Below are 14,185 nucleotides of genomic sequence, written 5' to 3' on the forward strand. Positions count from 1 at the left end.
CTATTCACACGTTTTCTCTCAACCTCCCACACCCCTGCCCACTTTCTCTCACCTCTTTGGGAAAATAGAAGCAACTACCGGCACCTGGGCTCTGTCCTCCCTCCTGTTCCCATTGAGGACATGTCCCACTGAGCCCAGCTCCTGCCGTTGGGCTCTGGGTTGCCCCCACCTCGAGTCCTCGAATCCACTCCTACACCCACCACCTTTCTCTCCTGCGCTGTCCACTTCTCCCTCTCTCCCGGATCATCGCCACCAGTGTATAAACGTGCTCTACGCCCTTCCATGTAGAACCAACAAGAAAACTCCCCCTTAGCCTACATCCCCTCCAGCTGCCACCTCGCCTCTATTTTTCCTTCGCAGCCAAATTTCTCAGTTGCCACTCCTCACTTCTCATTATCTCCTCAAACCACTCCAATTAGCTTCTGTCTTCACCCCTTGCTTCGTGGAAACTGCCTAATCAGCGTCACAAGTCATGTCCCTGTTGCTAGACCCAGCAGTTAGTCCCCTCGCTCAGCCTCTCCCATCATTCAGCACAGTGGCCACCTCTCTTCCACACTGGGCTCCCGGGACGTAGCCAAATCCACTTTTCTTTCCACCTCAGGGGCTGCTTCTCAGTTTCCCTGGCCAGCTCCACTTTCTCTGCTCAGCCTCTAAATCGTGGGTCCCTCTGGGCTCTGTTCTTACTCAGCTACATTCTTGGCCATGGTTTTAGATCATCTCTATACCACTGACTTCAAAATCCACTTCTCCATCCCTGATCTCACCTCTGAGCTCTGGACTCATTTCCAATTGATGACTTGATGTCTCCACATGGATGTCTAATGGCCAATGAAATGCAGGGAGGAGTGACATCACCATCCTCTCTTTGGCCTTTTCCATGGTGACCAGCAATATTCCAAATAGAGGCTGCTCTATCAGTGTGAGTCCCAGAGAGAAAATGGCATGACGCTGAGCCACAGCTGACCCACAATCGACATGCAGAGGGGCACGAAATAAATGTTTGCTGTATTAAGGAACTGAGATGTGGGGGAGTTGTTACCACAGCATAATCTAGCCTAGCCTGACTACTACATGTACCTCGAAAGGCTGTGAGATCCTGTAAGGTAACAGGGGAAGCTACTCTTTAAATTGTATGCATGACTATGGGCCCAGCATTGACTGTATGGTGGGGGCGACCAGATATACCTCAGCAAAAGGAAAACAGGCCTTGCTGGAAAAACAGTGGTGGTCCAGCTCACACTGGGGCCAGATTCTAAGACAGTCCCTAAGTACCAAATTTACCCTTGAAGTTCCCTTAAATCGCCCATAAAATACAGAACAGTGTGATCTCTGATGAAGTTCAACACAGTCTGTTTTTCTCCAGCACTGGAGCAAATGGCTTTTCTTTGGTTGAATACCAAATATAGTAATTGATTTAAGGACCCCTTGTATAAGAAAAATCTGTCTTTAAATGGCAAATCACACTCAGCATCGTGAGACACTGTTTACCAAATCCCTTCCTCCTAGGCCTACAACAAATCTCTATTTCCCAACCTGCTTTGCACATAGATGTGGCCATGTAACTGCGTTGTGGCTAACGGAATGTGAGCAGAAGTAGTGTGTACCAATTCCCCACCTTTCCGTTAAAACCAGCCTTGTGCAACCTCCACGCCCACCTCCTCTGCCCGCACGATGCAAGCCAAGCAGGGCGCTCTTGGAAGCCGTGTGTTGAAAATGCTGAAACTGTTAAGACAGGAGGAGGCTGAGTCCCTGAATCCCTGCTTCAGGCGATCTACCTCCCAGTCAGGAGCACCTGATTAGAACTTGACATGAGTTAGAAATAAACTTCTACCATGTTGGAGCCACTCTACATCTTGAGGTTTGTGACAGCAGTTAGGGTTACTTTAAGCACAGGGCGAAAGCCAGGAGATTCAAGACCACCAGAGGGAACAGCAGATTCATGCTGCCTGTCCCGTGCCCTCTCTGAGGCAGAGCCCACCAGGTGGAATGAGCAAATGGAATGTCTTGCATGGTAGTTATTCATTCAGTCTGAAAGCACATAGGTGAATTCCAGAAAGTTATCATTGCACATATGTCTTGGTCCATTCGGGCTGCTATAACAAAATACCACAGACTGGGTAGCTTATAAACAACAGAAATTTATTCCTCACAGTTCTGGAGGCTGGAAGCCCAAGATGAAGGCACCAGCACGGTCGAGTTCGGGTGAGGGCCCTCTTCCTGGTTCACAGCTGGCACCTTATCACCGTGTCCACACACAGTGGAAGGGGCCAGAGCTCTGTCGGGCCTCCTTTAGAAGGGCACCGATCCCTTTCATGAGGGCTCATGACCTAATCATGTCCTCAAGGCCCCACCTCCAAATACTGTCACATTGGGCATTAGGTTTCAACATAGGAATTTTGAGGGCACACAAACGATCAGACCACAGCAACATATAATGTGACTCCACTATGTCTCCTAGATGGATTATAGTGACTCCAGGACCCAATTCAGCCTAGTCTTTCCCCACCCCCTCCTCCAGGAGGTCACAGGGCCACTCTGCAAGTTCCTCCTGGGCTCAGTTCAGCAACCGGACCAAAGGCACCAGGCTAACCTCCAGGCCTCAGCAGGGGAGGGGCCCAGAGTCTTTAGAGCTAGTCGCTCAGGCCTCAGACACATATTCCACTTGAGTGGAAGATGCTCACCTCTCCTCTCCATCTCTCGCTCTCCTCTTTCAGACCACAGAGAGCTGGGTTTACATAAGTCAGAGACTCCTGATGTCACTGTAAATGGTTAGGGCCAAAGAGCCGACGAGCCAGTCAGGGCTGTGGGGCTCGAGCAAGTGCTCAGAGGACTCATCGGCTGGAGGGGGGAGCTGACTCATGAAGGACACAGGACAGGTGACAAGAAGGAAAAAGAGCTCCGGGGCAGCAGCTGAGAGGGCACCTCTCTGGTCTCCCACCCAGACTGGGGGCTGGCCAGGCAGTGGACGCCTGCAGAGAGGGGCAGCTCAGCTTGTGAATCACTATCTTCCTCAAGTTCAAATCCGTCCCCGTGCTGCCCGGCCCTTCAACATTCATCCTCCAAGTGCCCCCCAAAAGAGGGCCCATGTGATCTACCACAGGATCATTCAAGTGGCAGGACCCGGTTAAACAAATAAATATTGGAATTAAGAAAACTGCTGACATGGACCGCTGTGTATGGTAAATGTTAATGGTGAAGAGCCAAGCCAGGCAGGTTGGCCTCCTCTCAGGGCCTCGATTTCCTCTCTGGAAAATGGGCACAATAAGAGGATTGTTCTATTGGCTAGTACACGGTATAGAGTAGTTGTGAGGCGAAATGGGTAATGGACGCAAAAAGTACTTGGAACGGCGGTAGCTTGTGTTAGCAGAATAGCACACATAGAAAATGAAATTTAAAATTTGGCAATATATTCATGTAGGCATGAAGAATTTATTTAGACAGACACATAAGCAGTGAGCAGCACTGGTCGCCCCCGGGGAGAACTGAGCTTAAGGTGGCGGACAACTTTGTCACCCTTTTGTAGTGCGTGCAATTTAATTTTTTTACTATGTGAATATTTTAGCTATTATTTTGAAAGATTCCTTCAGTAGCTTTGTGTGGCCCTCAGGATAAAGTCCAAATGCCCTACTGGGCTCCTCAGCCCCAGCTGGCTTCTGCCCCATCTCTCACCAGCTCTCCAGCCCCCAACCCCCAGCACTCGGTGTTCCAGCCACATCAACCCGTTTCCGACCTGTTTCCAGACCTGTTTCCATTTCCGAGGCTGCCCAGGATGCTCTCTGGCCTCCCTGACCCCTCAGCTGAGAATCAATCCTCGCTTCTGCATTAACCCTTCCCACCCCAATCCCTACCAGCTTTCTACTTCAGATACCCACCCCCTTCACCAGCACCTCCCTAACTACAGGATCGGCTCCCCCTCACTGGTCTATGACCTCCAGGAGGGTTAGGAAGCTCGTTGCCCAGTTCCCACCCAATCCCCTGGGCCTAGCAAAGGAGTTGAGGCTCAATACACATCCAATAAATTTCAGCTCTCGGGGACACAAGGGTCTCTTGACTAAGCTATTATGAGAATAAAATGAGTAACATCTGCAAAGAACCCCCAGCACAGGATCTGGCATATGGTATGCTGAATAGTTTTAAAAAGAAAGCTGGTGCCAGACAGCAGAGAAAGCTCAGACGGTAAGGGTAGCTGTTAGGAACAGATGCCCAGAACAATGTCTACTATATGAGAGGTGCCCAAAACATGTTTAAGAAGGAGCAGTGATTCTCAACATCATTGGGAAGAAGAATCAATCACCCTGGGTTTATTATAATTGCACACTTCTGGGCCCATCCCTAGAGATTCCGACTCTGAAGGTCTGACACTGGGTCCAATAAGCTGAATTTTTTTTTTTTTTGTGAGGAGGACTAGCCCTGAGCTAACATCTGATGCCAATCCTCCCCTTTTTTTCTTGAGGAAGAGTGGCCCTGAGCTAACATCCGTGCCCATCTTCCTCTACTTTATATGGGACGCCGCCACAGCATGGCTTACCAAGTGGTGCGTTGGTGTGCGCCCGGGATCCGAACCCGCGAACCCCGGGCCGCCGAAGCAGAGCACGCGCACTTAACTGCTTGTGCCACCGGGCCGGCCCAGAAGCCGAATTTTTAACAACTATCCCACTGGTGATCTAAGGACCTCACTCTGAGAGACCAACTGATCTATTTGTGAATATTTATTAAGCAGCTATGATATGCCAGGATAAAGTTAACCTTCACTGTAGGGATAGAGAAGAAACAAGAAAAGTCTGTACCTGCGGAGTTTACATTCTAGTGGGGGTAAAAAAATATGAGGTACACAAATAAATGTAGACGGCCAGCGAGTGTCATAAAGAAAATAAAGCAGGTGTGCAAAGAAGACATGGCATGAGTGTGGGTGGCAGGGAGGGCCTCTCTCCGAGGTCACTGTAGAACGACAGGAAGGAGCCAGCCAGTAAACTGGGGGAAAAGCATCCAGATGCATCTTCCTTTTTCCCCAAGCTCCCCTCAACCCAGGCTCTGGTCCAAGAGTATGTCAAAGGAAACCAAGTCCAGGATAGTGAAGCCCCGCCTTTATTATTGAGGCTTTCAGAGCCACGACAGACTGGGCTATGCAGTCTGGGCTCTGCAGAGGAGACTGCAACGGGGAAGGATCTAGACGGTCCCTTCTCTTCAGGCCATGGTACCCACAGACTTCCTCTGGCCAGGGGCAGAAGTCTGACTCCCTGCCTTTTGGGAAACCTGGCCCCTACTCCATCTCTTGCACTCAAGTGTCCCTAAGGTCTCAGGCCAAGCCAGACCCCAGGGTTGAGCCAGTGGGTGTGACAATGCCCAGTACTCAGACAGGCCTCTTGGTGCCACAGGAGCACGGCCCATATGGGTGGGGCCTTCTAAGCACCCTTCCTGATCTGAAGTCCAGGGCCTTGGGGATCACAGGGGTGGGGATTGGTCCTCAGGATTACAGAGAACATGACATTGCCAAAGAGGCTGACCCCCTTCTCAGCAGGCTGGACAACACATTAGGAAGACGTGAGCCTGGGACCTCCTAGGAGAGAGGCGAGGCGTGTGGCACAGCGAGACACCCAGGGCAGGTGGGCAGCCAGGGGCCAGAGGTTCCAGGGTCACTTCTTCTTGGCACGGTCTGCCGCATCCAGGGCAGCCATGTTGCGGGCAGCTGTGATCAGGTGGATGACACTGATGAGGGACTTGAGCAAGGCGATCGGGGCAGTGATCCAGAGGCCCATTCGGAAAAGACCCACAGAGCCAACTGTGGGAAGGGAGTAAAAGCGACACAGAGAAAATGGGATGCAGGCGAGGGAGGGACCCAGGAGGGTGTGGATTTCCTCTCCCTGTGCAGGCCAGAACCCCCTCCCATCCTCCCACCCAGCCCCTCATCTCCTACCTAAAGGTCCCTCGGAGAAACTGAACAGGTAGAGGAGGCAGTAGAAGAGCTCATTTCCAGCACACAGGGTAAACAGAGCAGGCTGCAGGAACAGCAAAAAGGCTGCTTCGGCAAGAGGGCGGGGCAGGGGCCTCACCCCCCTACTAAAGGACAGGGGGCTGGAACCCTCTGAGGATGGGTAGCAGGGAGGAACTGTACTGGGAAAACAGGGGCACAGCGGGGGGGGGGGCAATGATGGGGGAAGGAAAGAGCAATCTCAGCAGATTACTTCTCTCTTTAAAAATCCTTTTTTTTTTGTGAGGAAGATCAGCCCTGAGCTAACATCTGCCAATGCTCCTCTTTTTGCTGAGGAAGACTGGCCCTGAGCTAACATCCGTGCCCATCTTCCTCCACTTTATATGGGACGCCGCCACAGCATGGCCTGACAAGTGGTGCGTCTGTGTGCGCCCGGGATCCGAACCCAGGCCGCCAGGAGCGGAGCTTGCGCCCTTAACCGCTACGCACGGGGCTGGCCCCTAAAAATCCTTTCTGAGGCTGCCTCTGCTCCCACGACTCTTTGTCATGGCCTAAGGCCTTTGAGAGCTGGCTCTGCCGACCTCTCTGGCTTCTCTCTCCCTCCCTCTCTTCTCCTCGCCAGCCACTCAGTTCCTCCTCCCTGAGTGCACCTGGGCCTTATGCCCACCTGCTGCCTGGAGCAATTCACACAGGCCCTCCCCACCAATCCCACCCTCCATGCCCCAGCTTACAGGCCTCTCCTCCCCAGGTTTGGTTGTCCCTCCTTTGTGCCTGTGCCCTCTCCTAACCTGGGACCAGGGCTCAGCCCAGGACTTGGCAAAAGCTGAGTAAATAAGGGAGGGGCAGGAAATGCTCACTCTGGAGGTGTAGTAGATGCGGAGCACTGGATTTCCAGACAGGTCAATCATCTTGTGACTTTCACTGCCGCGGGCCACAGAACTTGGGGAGAAGTAAGGGGGATCCATGAGCATTCATTACACTAACACCCGTCTAGTCCTTATATCAACCCTCACCAGCTAGGTACTGGGATGGCCTCTTTTGTAGAAAGGAGGCACTGGGGCACAGCTGAGGACCACTGTCTTGCCCAAAGCCACACAATTACCTAGTTGGAGGCAGACTCAGGATTCAAATGCCACATTCGAAAGCCCCCAGACCCCGTCGCAAGAGCTGTTATCTATTTGGAATCCTTGAATATCCGGTCAGAAGAGTCTTAGGGACTGCTTAATCCCACTGTAAACAGGACTAAAACTGATTCAGAGAGGATTCGCCCAGGATCCTTCAACAAAGCAGAGCTAAAAAGGAGACCTTCCAAAAATCCTGAAGCGATCCCAGACGTCCTGGGATGGTCTCACCCCCACCCCTCGGCCCCACTGTAGTGTCATCTTCACAGGTCAACACCCCCAGAATCGCAGACCTGTGGAGGTGCAGCCAGTGGCTGGCCACATCCAAACTCATGCTGAGCTGGAAGAGAAGGGTGGCGCGAGGGTACAGCAGGGCCAGGTTGACCAGCAGACACATGGTGGAGCAGCGGTCCGTCAGCATGTCCAGCATGGCCCCAAACCGGGTCCCTGAAAAATGAGGACTATTAGGTGGGAAGGGGCGGTGGATCTACGACCGGGGCCATTATTTGGTGTTTCACTCTAAGGCAGAGTCTAAAAGAAGATTGAAAATGTCCACCATCCACGCCCGGGGAGGAAAACAGGCTGCTGTCCCTAGGGTGTGAGGTTGATGGGCAAGGGTCACCATGACATGAAATGGGGCCGCATGGCAGTGTGGAGAGAATGAAACTCATCAATCCCAGAACCAAGGGGCCGGGTCTCAAGACAAGACTTGAAGTCTTAGGGAAAGTCTTGGAGGTGGGTCTGGAGAATAGATTAAAAAATTAGTCAACCCTCCAGAAGCCATCCCCCTGCCCTCTCCATCCTCCCTCTAAACATGCCTTCTGGAATCACCATTGCTTGTGCCTGGCATACAGCAGACACCCAGTACACCTGTTGGTTTTTATTCAGAGAAGCCTCCAGCACTGTCACTGCCATGTCTAGTCTTGCTATCCCACACTCCTCACTATCAGTGAGTTCTTCTCAATAGCTAGCTTAAATCCCGTCTGCTAAAAAACCAGGCCACTCTGTTCTGCTCTCTACAGAGACGGGAATAAGGGAGCCCTCTGATCCCGAGTACCGCCCACCCTGAGGTCCTGAGGAGGTAGGGAAAGGGGCAGAGGGTTGTTGGGCCCCAAGGCTGCCTGGGAGGAGGTGTCTGTCACCTTGATTAAGGGCTCGAGCAGCGTGTCCATCGAAAGCGTCCAAAAGTCCGCTGAGCAGGTAGAAGGAGGAGGCCGTCAGGGGGCAGCAGGGCATGAAGTAGAAAGAAATGATGGCGAAGACAATCCGGGCATAACCTTGAGATGGGACGGGGAGGGAGACAGACAGGGCGGGATCACGGAGCCTGCCAAAGGCCCGTCGCCCTCCCTTTCGGTCCGGAGTCGCGGGCAGCACTCACCGATGAGGTTAGGCACAAACAAGAAGATATTTTCGCCTGGCATCGCGGCGGCTCTCTTGTCGCCCCGGGGCCTGATCTGGAAGCGCCAGCTCTGTCCCAGCCCCGCTGCGCGGCCTCACCCTCTGGCCCGGCGCATCCGCCCCGCCAACTGCGCGCAGGCCCCTACTGCTCCCGCCTGGCCCCAGATGTTAAAAGTCGCTGCCGGCCGGAGCATGGGCCGACCCAGATGTGCGCGGGGCGCAGGGCGCGCGCACACCACGCCCTTCCTATGGGCAGACCCACGCCTCTGCCCGCCCCGCAGGCGCTCCCGCCTCTAGCTGCGGCCCCTGCTGCTCCAGCTGTGCTCGGCTTCCAGAAACCTACTCTTCTGCGTTCGGCCTTGCAAAATTGGAGAAAGGAAAAAGAGGCTTAAAAAAATGGCTGCGGCCCCTTTAAGACCTGCCCGCTTCCTTTTCCTTTTCCTCCCTCGGTCCCTTTCCATGGGCTCGTACCAAAGCACAGAGGGGGGAGACGGGGCAAAGAACCGATGACGCCGAAAAAAGGAAGGAACTGAAAAGGAGAGGTCAAAAGAGAAGGAGGCCTTGATGCATATCTCTACTTTCCTTTCTGTAGAGGGTGTGACTTCCTGGAGACAAAGGAAAGGGGAGAAGATTCCGCCTTCCCGAGTCATTGCATCCTCGAGAGGCGAGGTTATTTAGTACAGTCCACATTTTTCCTTCTCCGCCCCCCCTCTCGGCCCTCATTTGCTCTCGCAGGCTCCAGGCTACTAGGTGACGACTAGAGAGGCTGGAGGGCGGTGTAGGGCGAAGTTGCTTCTTGCCTGCCCCTAGTGGTAGGAGGATTAGGTCCCAGGCTCCACCCTGTGTGGTCCTCCCAAGTTTCTCAAGCCTCTAGCGCTGGGGTCACCGCCACCAAGGAGGGACCTGAGGGCGGTGGAGGAGAGGCAGGAGGAGCGAATACGACGTGCTGGGAAAATGACCCCCCACCCCCGGTTCTGGAATCCCTAATCTCCTGGCAACGGGCTGCGGAACGTCCGCAGACACCAGGGTTTTTATAGCAACGGGTAGCAGTGCCCCACCCCGGTCCCCCTCTTTCCAACCTTCCTCCCCAACTCCAACTCCCCGTCCCCCAAGACCTATAATAGCGGTTCCTTAGATCTCCTCGTCTCCCCTCCTGCCGAGTAGCCCAAGATTTCAACCCATCTACGAGGTCGGGTGGGCAAGTAGGCTGCCTTGTCTTGGGAAGGGCCTTGGGTGGGAAGAAGGAAAGAGAGGTCCCCGGGGCGAGGGGATGGAATCGGAGTTGTGGGAGTTCCCACCCATTTCCTCCCCCAGGAAGATAGAAGGCAATAATTTTTTTTTTTTTTTTCGGAGAAAAAACAGACAGCAGGATGGTTCATCCAAAGGCCTTGTTTAAATCTGGGCCCTGGGGATGGTGGTGGGATGGGTTTGGGGGAAGTGGGCTGGTTTCTCAGCCTAACACAGGCTCCAACTGTTCCCAGGATGATGGCATCCACTCCTGCCAGGAATGAGGAGAAAAAGGGCAGCCGGCTGTCCCAAGCTGCAGCCTCCTTCGGTGGAGGTCCGGTGAGCGTTGGAGGGGACTTCTAGACGTGGGGGTGACATGAAGTGGAGAGCTCCTAGGCTAAGGGCACTGTGACCTCCAGCCTTGAGACTCTAGCCTCAACCCTGGGCCCATAGCCCCCAGCTCTAGGCCCTGAGGCCCCCAAAGACTGCCCCCTACTTCCAGGGCCTTCTAGGCCAAACCTCAAGGCCCAGCCCTTGAATACCAGACTCCTTAGACCCAGAGCCCCCAGACCCAGGACTCCCATGTAGGAACTCCCAGGCTGAGCCCCTCTGACTTTCCCTTTCCCCAAAGGTTTCATTATCCCGTTCTGAGGAACTCCTGACCCGGATCAGCACAGAACTCACTAATGAGGCCTTGTTTATCGCTGGCTACCACATGAACCCTGTGCCCACCAAGGAAAAACAGATGCAAGACCGGGGCACTCAGATATCCAATCACGGTGACCCCCCACTCCAGGACCATTATGTCCAGAGACCCTCCCTTAGCCCTAGCTCCAGTCCCTGACCCCCTCCTAACCACAGCTGACCTCTCCAGGATCTGCGCCCATCTTCCCCATCTTGCAGCCGGCCCCAGGACTGCACAGTGGCCCCCCCTTACTAACCCAGTACCCACTCCTCACTGCTGGCCAGGAATCACCGCAGTCCCTTCCTCCCTAGCCACATCTCTCTCTGGCTATGGGGATAGTAATTTCTCTGACTGGGGCCTCTACTTCCAGTGTTCTTCACCAGGACCCGAGGCACTGATACCCGGTGAGTGAGGCTTCAAGGGAGAGGCCTTTGTCCTGGGAGAAAGATGAGGAGCCTGTAGGGGAGAGAGCGAGGGTTTGACAATATATCCTAGCAGGGCGGGGGGATTTTTAAACCATGTCCTGATCTGACCCTCGAATTCAGAGTTCTCAGCCCTCTCCTTTCCTTTCCACCATCTCTAGCTCAGACAGAAACCGTACCCGCACCAAGTCACACCTCCTGCCATCCACTTGTGACAAGGTATGTACTGGGTCCATGGATGACGAGGCTGTTCAGTATTAACCTAACAGTTCGCAGGAAATGCCAGTGCCTGTTTTAGGAGCTTGGGACACAGAAGTGAATGATATAGTCTCTGCCCTTGCAGTTCACAGTTTAGTGTGGGGCCAGTCAAGTAAATTGCCAATTATAATGTAATATGGATAAGTGCCCATAATAGAAATGGAAACAGCAAGAAGACCACTTATCCCAGCCTCAGTTGGGACAGGAAGGAAAGGAATCATGGGGCTTCCTGAAGGAGGTGACACCTGAAGAAAGAATTTTCCAGAAAAAAACTGGTAGGGGTATTCCAAAGGCACAGAGGTGAGTCTCAGTAGAGTGAGTGTCAGTATGTGTGTGTGTGTGTGTGTGCTCTTAGGGCAGGGGAGAGGGTGGGACCAGGAGCAGTTGAACTGCTGGAGTATGCAGGCAAGGTAGCTGGGGATTAATCAAGAGACCTTACGTGTGCCTTATTAAGATCCATAGACATTTACCTATGGGTCAGGAGTCATTGAAGAGTTTTGAGCAAGGGAGGTTGGAATTTTAGATCAGTCACTCTGGTGGTGAATGGGGAGAGTTAACTGGAAAGGGGAGAGACTAGAGGCAGGGAGGCCAGTTAGGAATTACTCCAAGAGACTAAGCTAGAGATGATTAGGTCCTGAATCATCACAGTAGGAATAGAGATGAGAGGAGGGGCAGTCACGATAAATAAAGACCAGGAAGATTGAGCTTGGTAACTGATCAGAAATGGTGTGGAAAAGAAAGAAGGAATCAGACGACTTCCAGGTTTCTGACTTGGGTAACCTAAATCTGATGATGTCATGCTTCTGCTCAGAACTCTACAATAGTTCCGCATTTCTGAGTAAAAGCCAAAGTCCTTCAGTGGCTTACAAGACCCGACATGATCTCTGTCCTCCCCCACCCCATTGCCTCTCTGATCTCATTGCCTAGAACACTTCCCCTTGTTTCCCCACTCTGCTCTCAGTCATGCCAAGGCTGGCATGAGAGCTGCCAAGGCTCTCATTCTTCCTGGGGCATGGCAGGCACACTCCTGCCTTCAGACAGATTGGGTTTGAGGTGCTCATGGGAACTCCAGGTGGAAATAACCTGTAGACAGTTGGAAATACGGCTCCAAAACTCACTGGCCAGGTCTGGGCTGGTAATAGAGATCTGATCTAGGACGGAGTGGGCAGTTGAAGGGTGTGGTTGCCCTGGGAGGGTTTGTGCAGAGTGAGAAACAAGAGGGCACTGAGGATGGAGCCCTGGAGAACCTCTCTATGTAAGGGGTTGGCAGAGGAGGAGAGAGGGGTTCATGAGGAAGGCAGAGAAGGAACTGACAGCAAATGTTGATTGAGTGTCTGTTACGTGCCAGGTCCACCAGGCCTTGGGGATGGTCATTTCTCTGACTGGGGCTGCTACTTCAAATGTCATGACCATGACCAGAGGCAAAATACAGCTGAGAAGAAGCCCCTGTTTTTGTCCTCAAGGAGCTGACTTTATAGTCCCTTTGGAACATTTGATCTCTTCCAGTTGGGCTTTGGTGTCAGAAGCAGCTTGAAGTAGCAGAAAAACCCTGGGCCTTAATAGCCAGTCTGCTATTAACTTGATAGTTAGCCTTGTGCAAGTTTCTTCCTTTCTCCCCATGTCAAATGGGAGCCTTGGAGAAGATGCTCTGTGAGGGCCCTACCTGCCCATACAGTGGTTTCCCTCTCCTTCCCAAATGGCATTTGATTGAGGATTTCATCCTGAGCTGATACCTTCCCCTCATTCACCTGCCAGGCCTGCGTGGTCCCAAGAGACTTTTTGTTTCTCATCCTCAAGAACGAACCTGGAAGCCTACAGTCTTTGAATTGCCCCTTGAATTGTAGGGCATTGTAGGTTGCCAAAAATGTTGAGTGGGGGGATGTGTGAGTGGATGGTGGGGGGAGGTAAATGGGTAAATGGATAAATGGATAGATAAATTCACTGAACATTTAGTAAGCACTTACTATGTGCCAGCACTGCTCTAGGGGCTGGAGTATAGAAGTGAGCAAAATAGAGTCCCTGCTTTCAAGAACTTTAAATGGGGGGTGAGTGATTAGATAGAAGAGAGATGGGTGGGTGGGTGGATGAATGAGGGATAGATGGATGGGCAGACAGATGGATAAGTGGAAAGATGGATGGGGAATGATGGGTAGATATATGGATAAATGCGTGAATGGATGGAAGGAGAATGGTGGGTAGATAGATGAATGAAGGGATAGATGGAGAATGGTGGATGGATAAATAGATGGGTGGGGGATAAGAGTTGGATGGATCGGTGAAGGATGGAAGGACAAAAAGTTATGAGCCTTGGGTCTAAAGAGTCAAAAGGCTCTTATTCTTTTCTAGGGAGCTGTGCCTAGCAGCTTGACATCTGGAAGATGATCCCAACCTCTTTGGTGCTACTCTTGGCGCCTCATGCTTTCCTCCATTCTGTCCCTTTAGAACATTCCTCAAAGCTCCTCTTTCACAACTCGTTAAACACTTCGGTTTGAGGGTGACTCCTGGACATGAGCAGCATCACCCCTGAAGACTCTAGTGTTCTGGAACCATCACACACTTCTCCATCCTCAGCTGGCAAGGACACCACCATAAACCCAAGGCTTTAATAAAGAGGCAGAGATCCTTCCCTCCTCCCAACCCAGTGCTCTGGTGTGGCTTCTCTGGGGTGGAGATGCGGGAGGAGTCCCCTCCCCTTTTTTTTTTGCCAAATATGTGGGCATATTATCCAAATGGTATAATCCATATTATTGGAATGGTTTTAATTCAGGCAGTTATCAACCTGTTATCTGTCAACCTGTTGGCAGAGATGAGCCCATGGATCCAAACCCAGCCTTCTAGCCAAACTCCAGCACCTTAAGGTCTAGGCCTGTGGCATCTGAGAGGGTCCACCTTTGCTTCTGTGGAGCCACCTCTGCCACCAATGTTGGTGCTGAGGTCTCCGCTCCAAGCTTTGGGGCCTCATGCCTATGGGAACATATCCCGCCCATTACTATCGTATCACATATCACATCATACCCATTACTAGCCAGAAGGCAGTACAGTAGGCTTTGTGGAATTTGCATTTAAATCCCAGTCTGGCCACTTATTGCAGCCTCCTGAAGAAGTCAGTTCATATCTCTGAGCCTCAGTTTCCTTATCTGAAAAA

General features: G+C 52.4%; 2 protein-coding genes across 3 annotated transcripts; one reads left to right on the plus strand and one right to left on the minus strand.

Moving 5' to 3' along the window:
- Positions 1-4,694: 4,694 nt before the first annotated feature.
- Positions 4,695-8,838, minus strand: CDIPT (CDP-diacylglycerol--inositol 3-phosphatidyltransferase). The gene is made up of 6 exons (XM_058569662.1): positions 8,429-8,838; positions 8,193-8,327; positions 7,344-7,497; positions 6,787-6,868; positions 5,915-5,996; positions 4,695-5,779 (listed from the first exon to the last, which is right to left on the minus strand). The coding sequence occupies exons 1-6, from the start codon at positions 8,469-8,471 to the stop codon at positions 5,634-5,636; spliced, it is 642 nt and encodes a 213-aa protein (XP_058425645.1). The 5' UTR covers positions 8,472-8,838; the 3' UTR covers positions 4,695-5,633.
- A 215-nt stretch (positions 8,839-9,053) lies between these two features.
- On the plus strand, positions 9,054-13,672 carry LOC131422433 (putative protein T-ENOL). Of its 2 annotated transcripts, XM_058569664.1 has the most exons (5): positions 9,054-9,117; positions 9,930-10,014; positions 10,307-10,454; positions 10,944-11,001; positions 13,483-13,672. In XM_058569664.1, the coding sequence occupies exons 2-5, from the start codon at positions 9,931-9,933 to the stop codon at positions 13,565-13,567; spliced, it is 375 nt and encodes a 124-aa protein (XP_058425647.1). In that variant the 5' UTR covers positions 9,054-9,117; position 9,930; the 3' UTR covers positions 13,568-13,672. The 2 variants fall into 2 exon arrangements, with proteins under 2 accessions (XP_058425647.1, XP_058425646.1); XM_058569663.1 differs by having other exon boundaries at positions 9,054-10,014.
- Positions 13,673-14,185: the final 513 nt, after the last annotated feature.

This window comes from Diceros bicornis, chromosome 26, assembly GCF_020826845.1.
Source record: "Diceros bicornis minor isolate mBicDic1 chromosome 26, mDicBic1.mat.cur, whole genome shotgun sequence".
In the NCBI taxonomy this organism is placed as follows: Eukaryota; Metazoa; Chordata; class Mammalia; order Perissodactyla; family Rhinocerotidae; genus Diceros; species Diceros bicornis.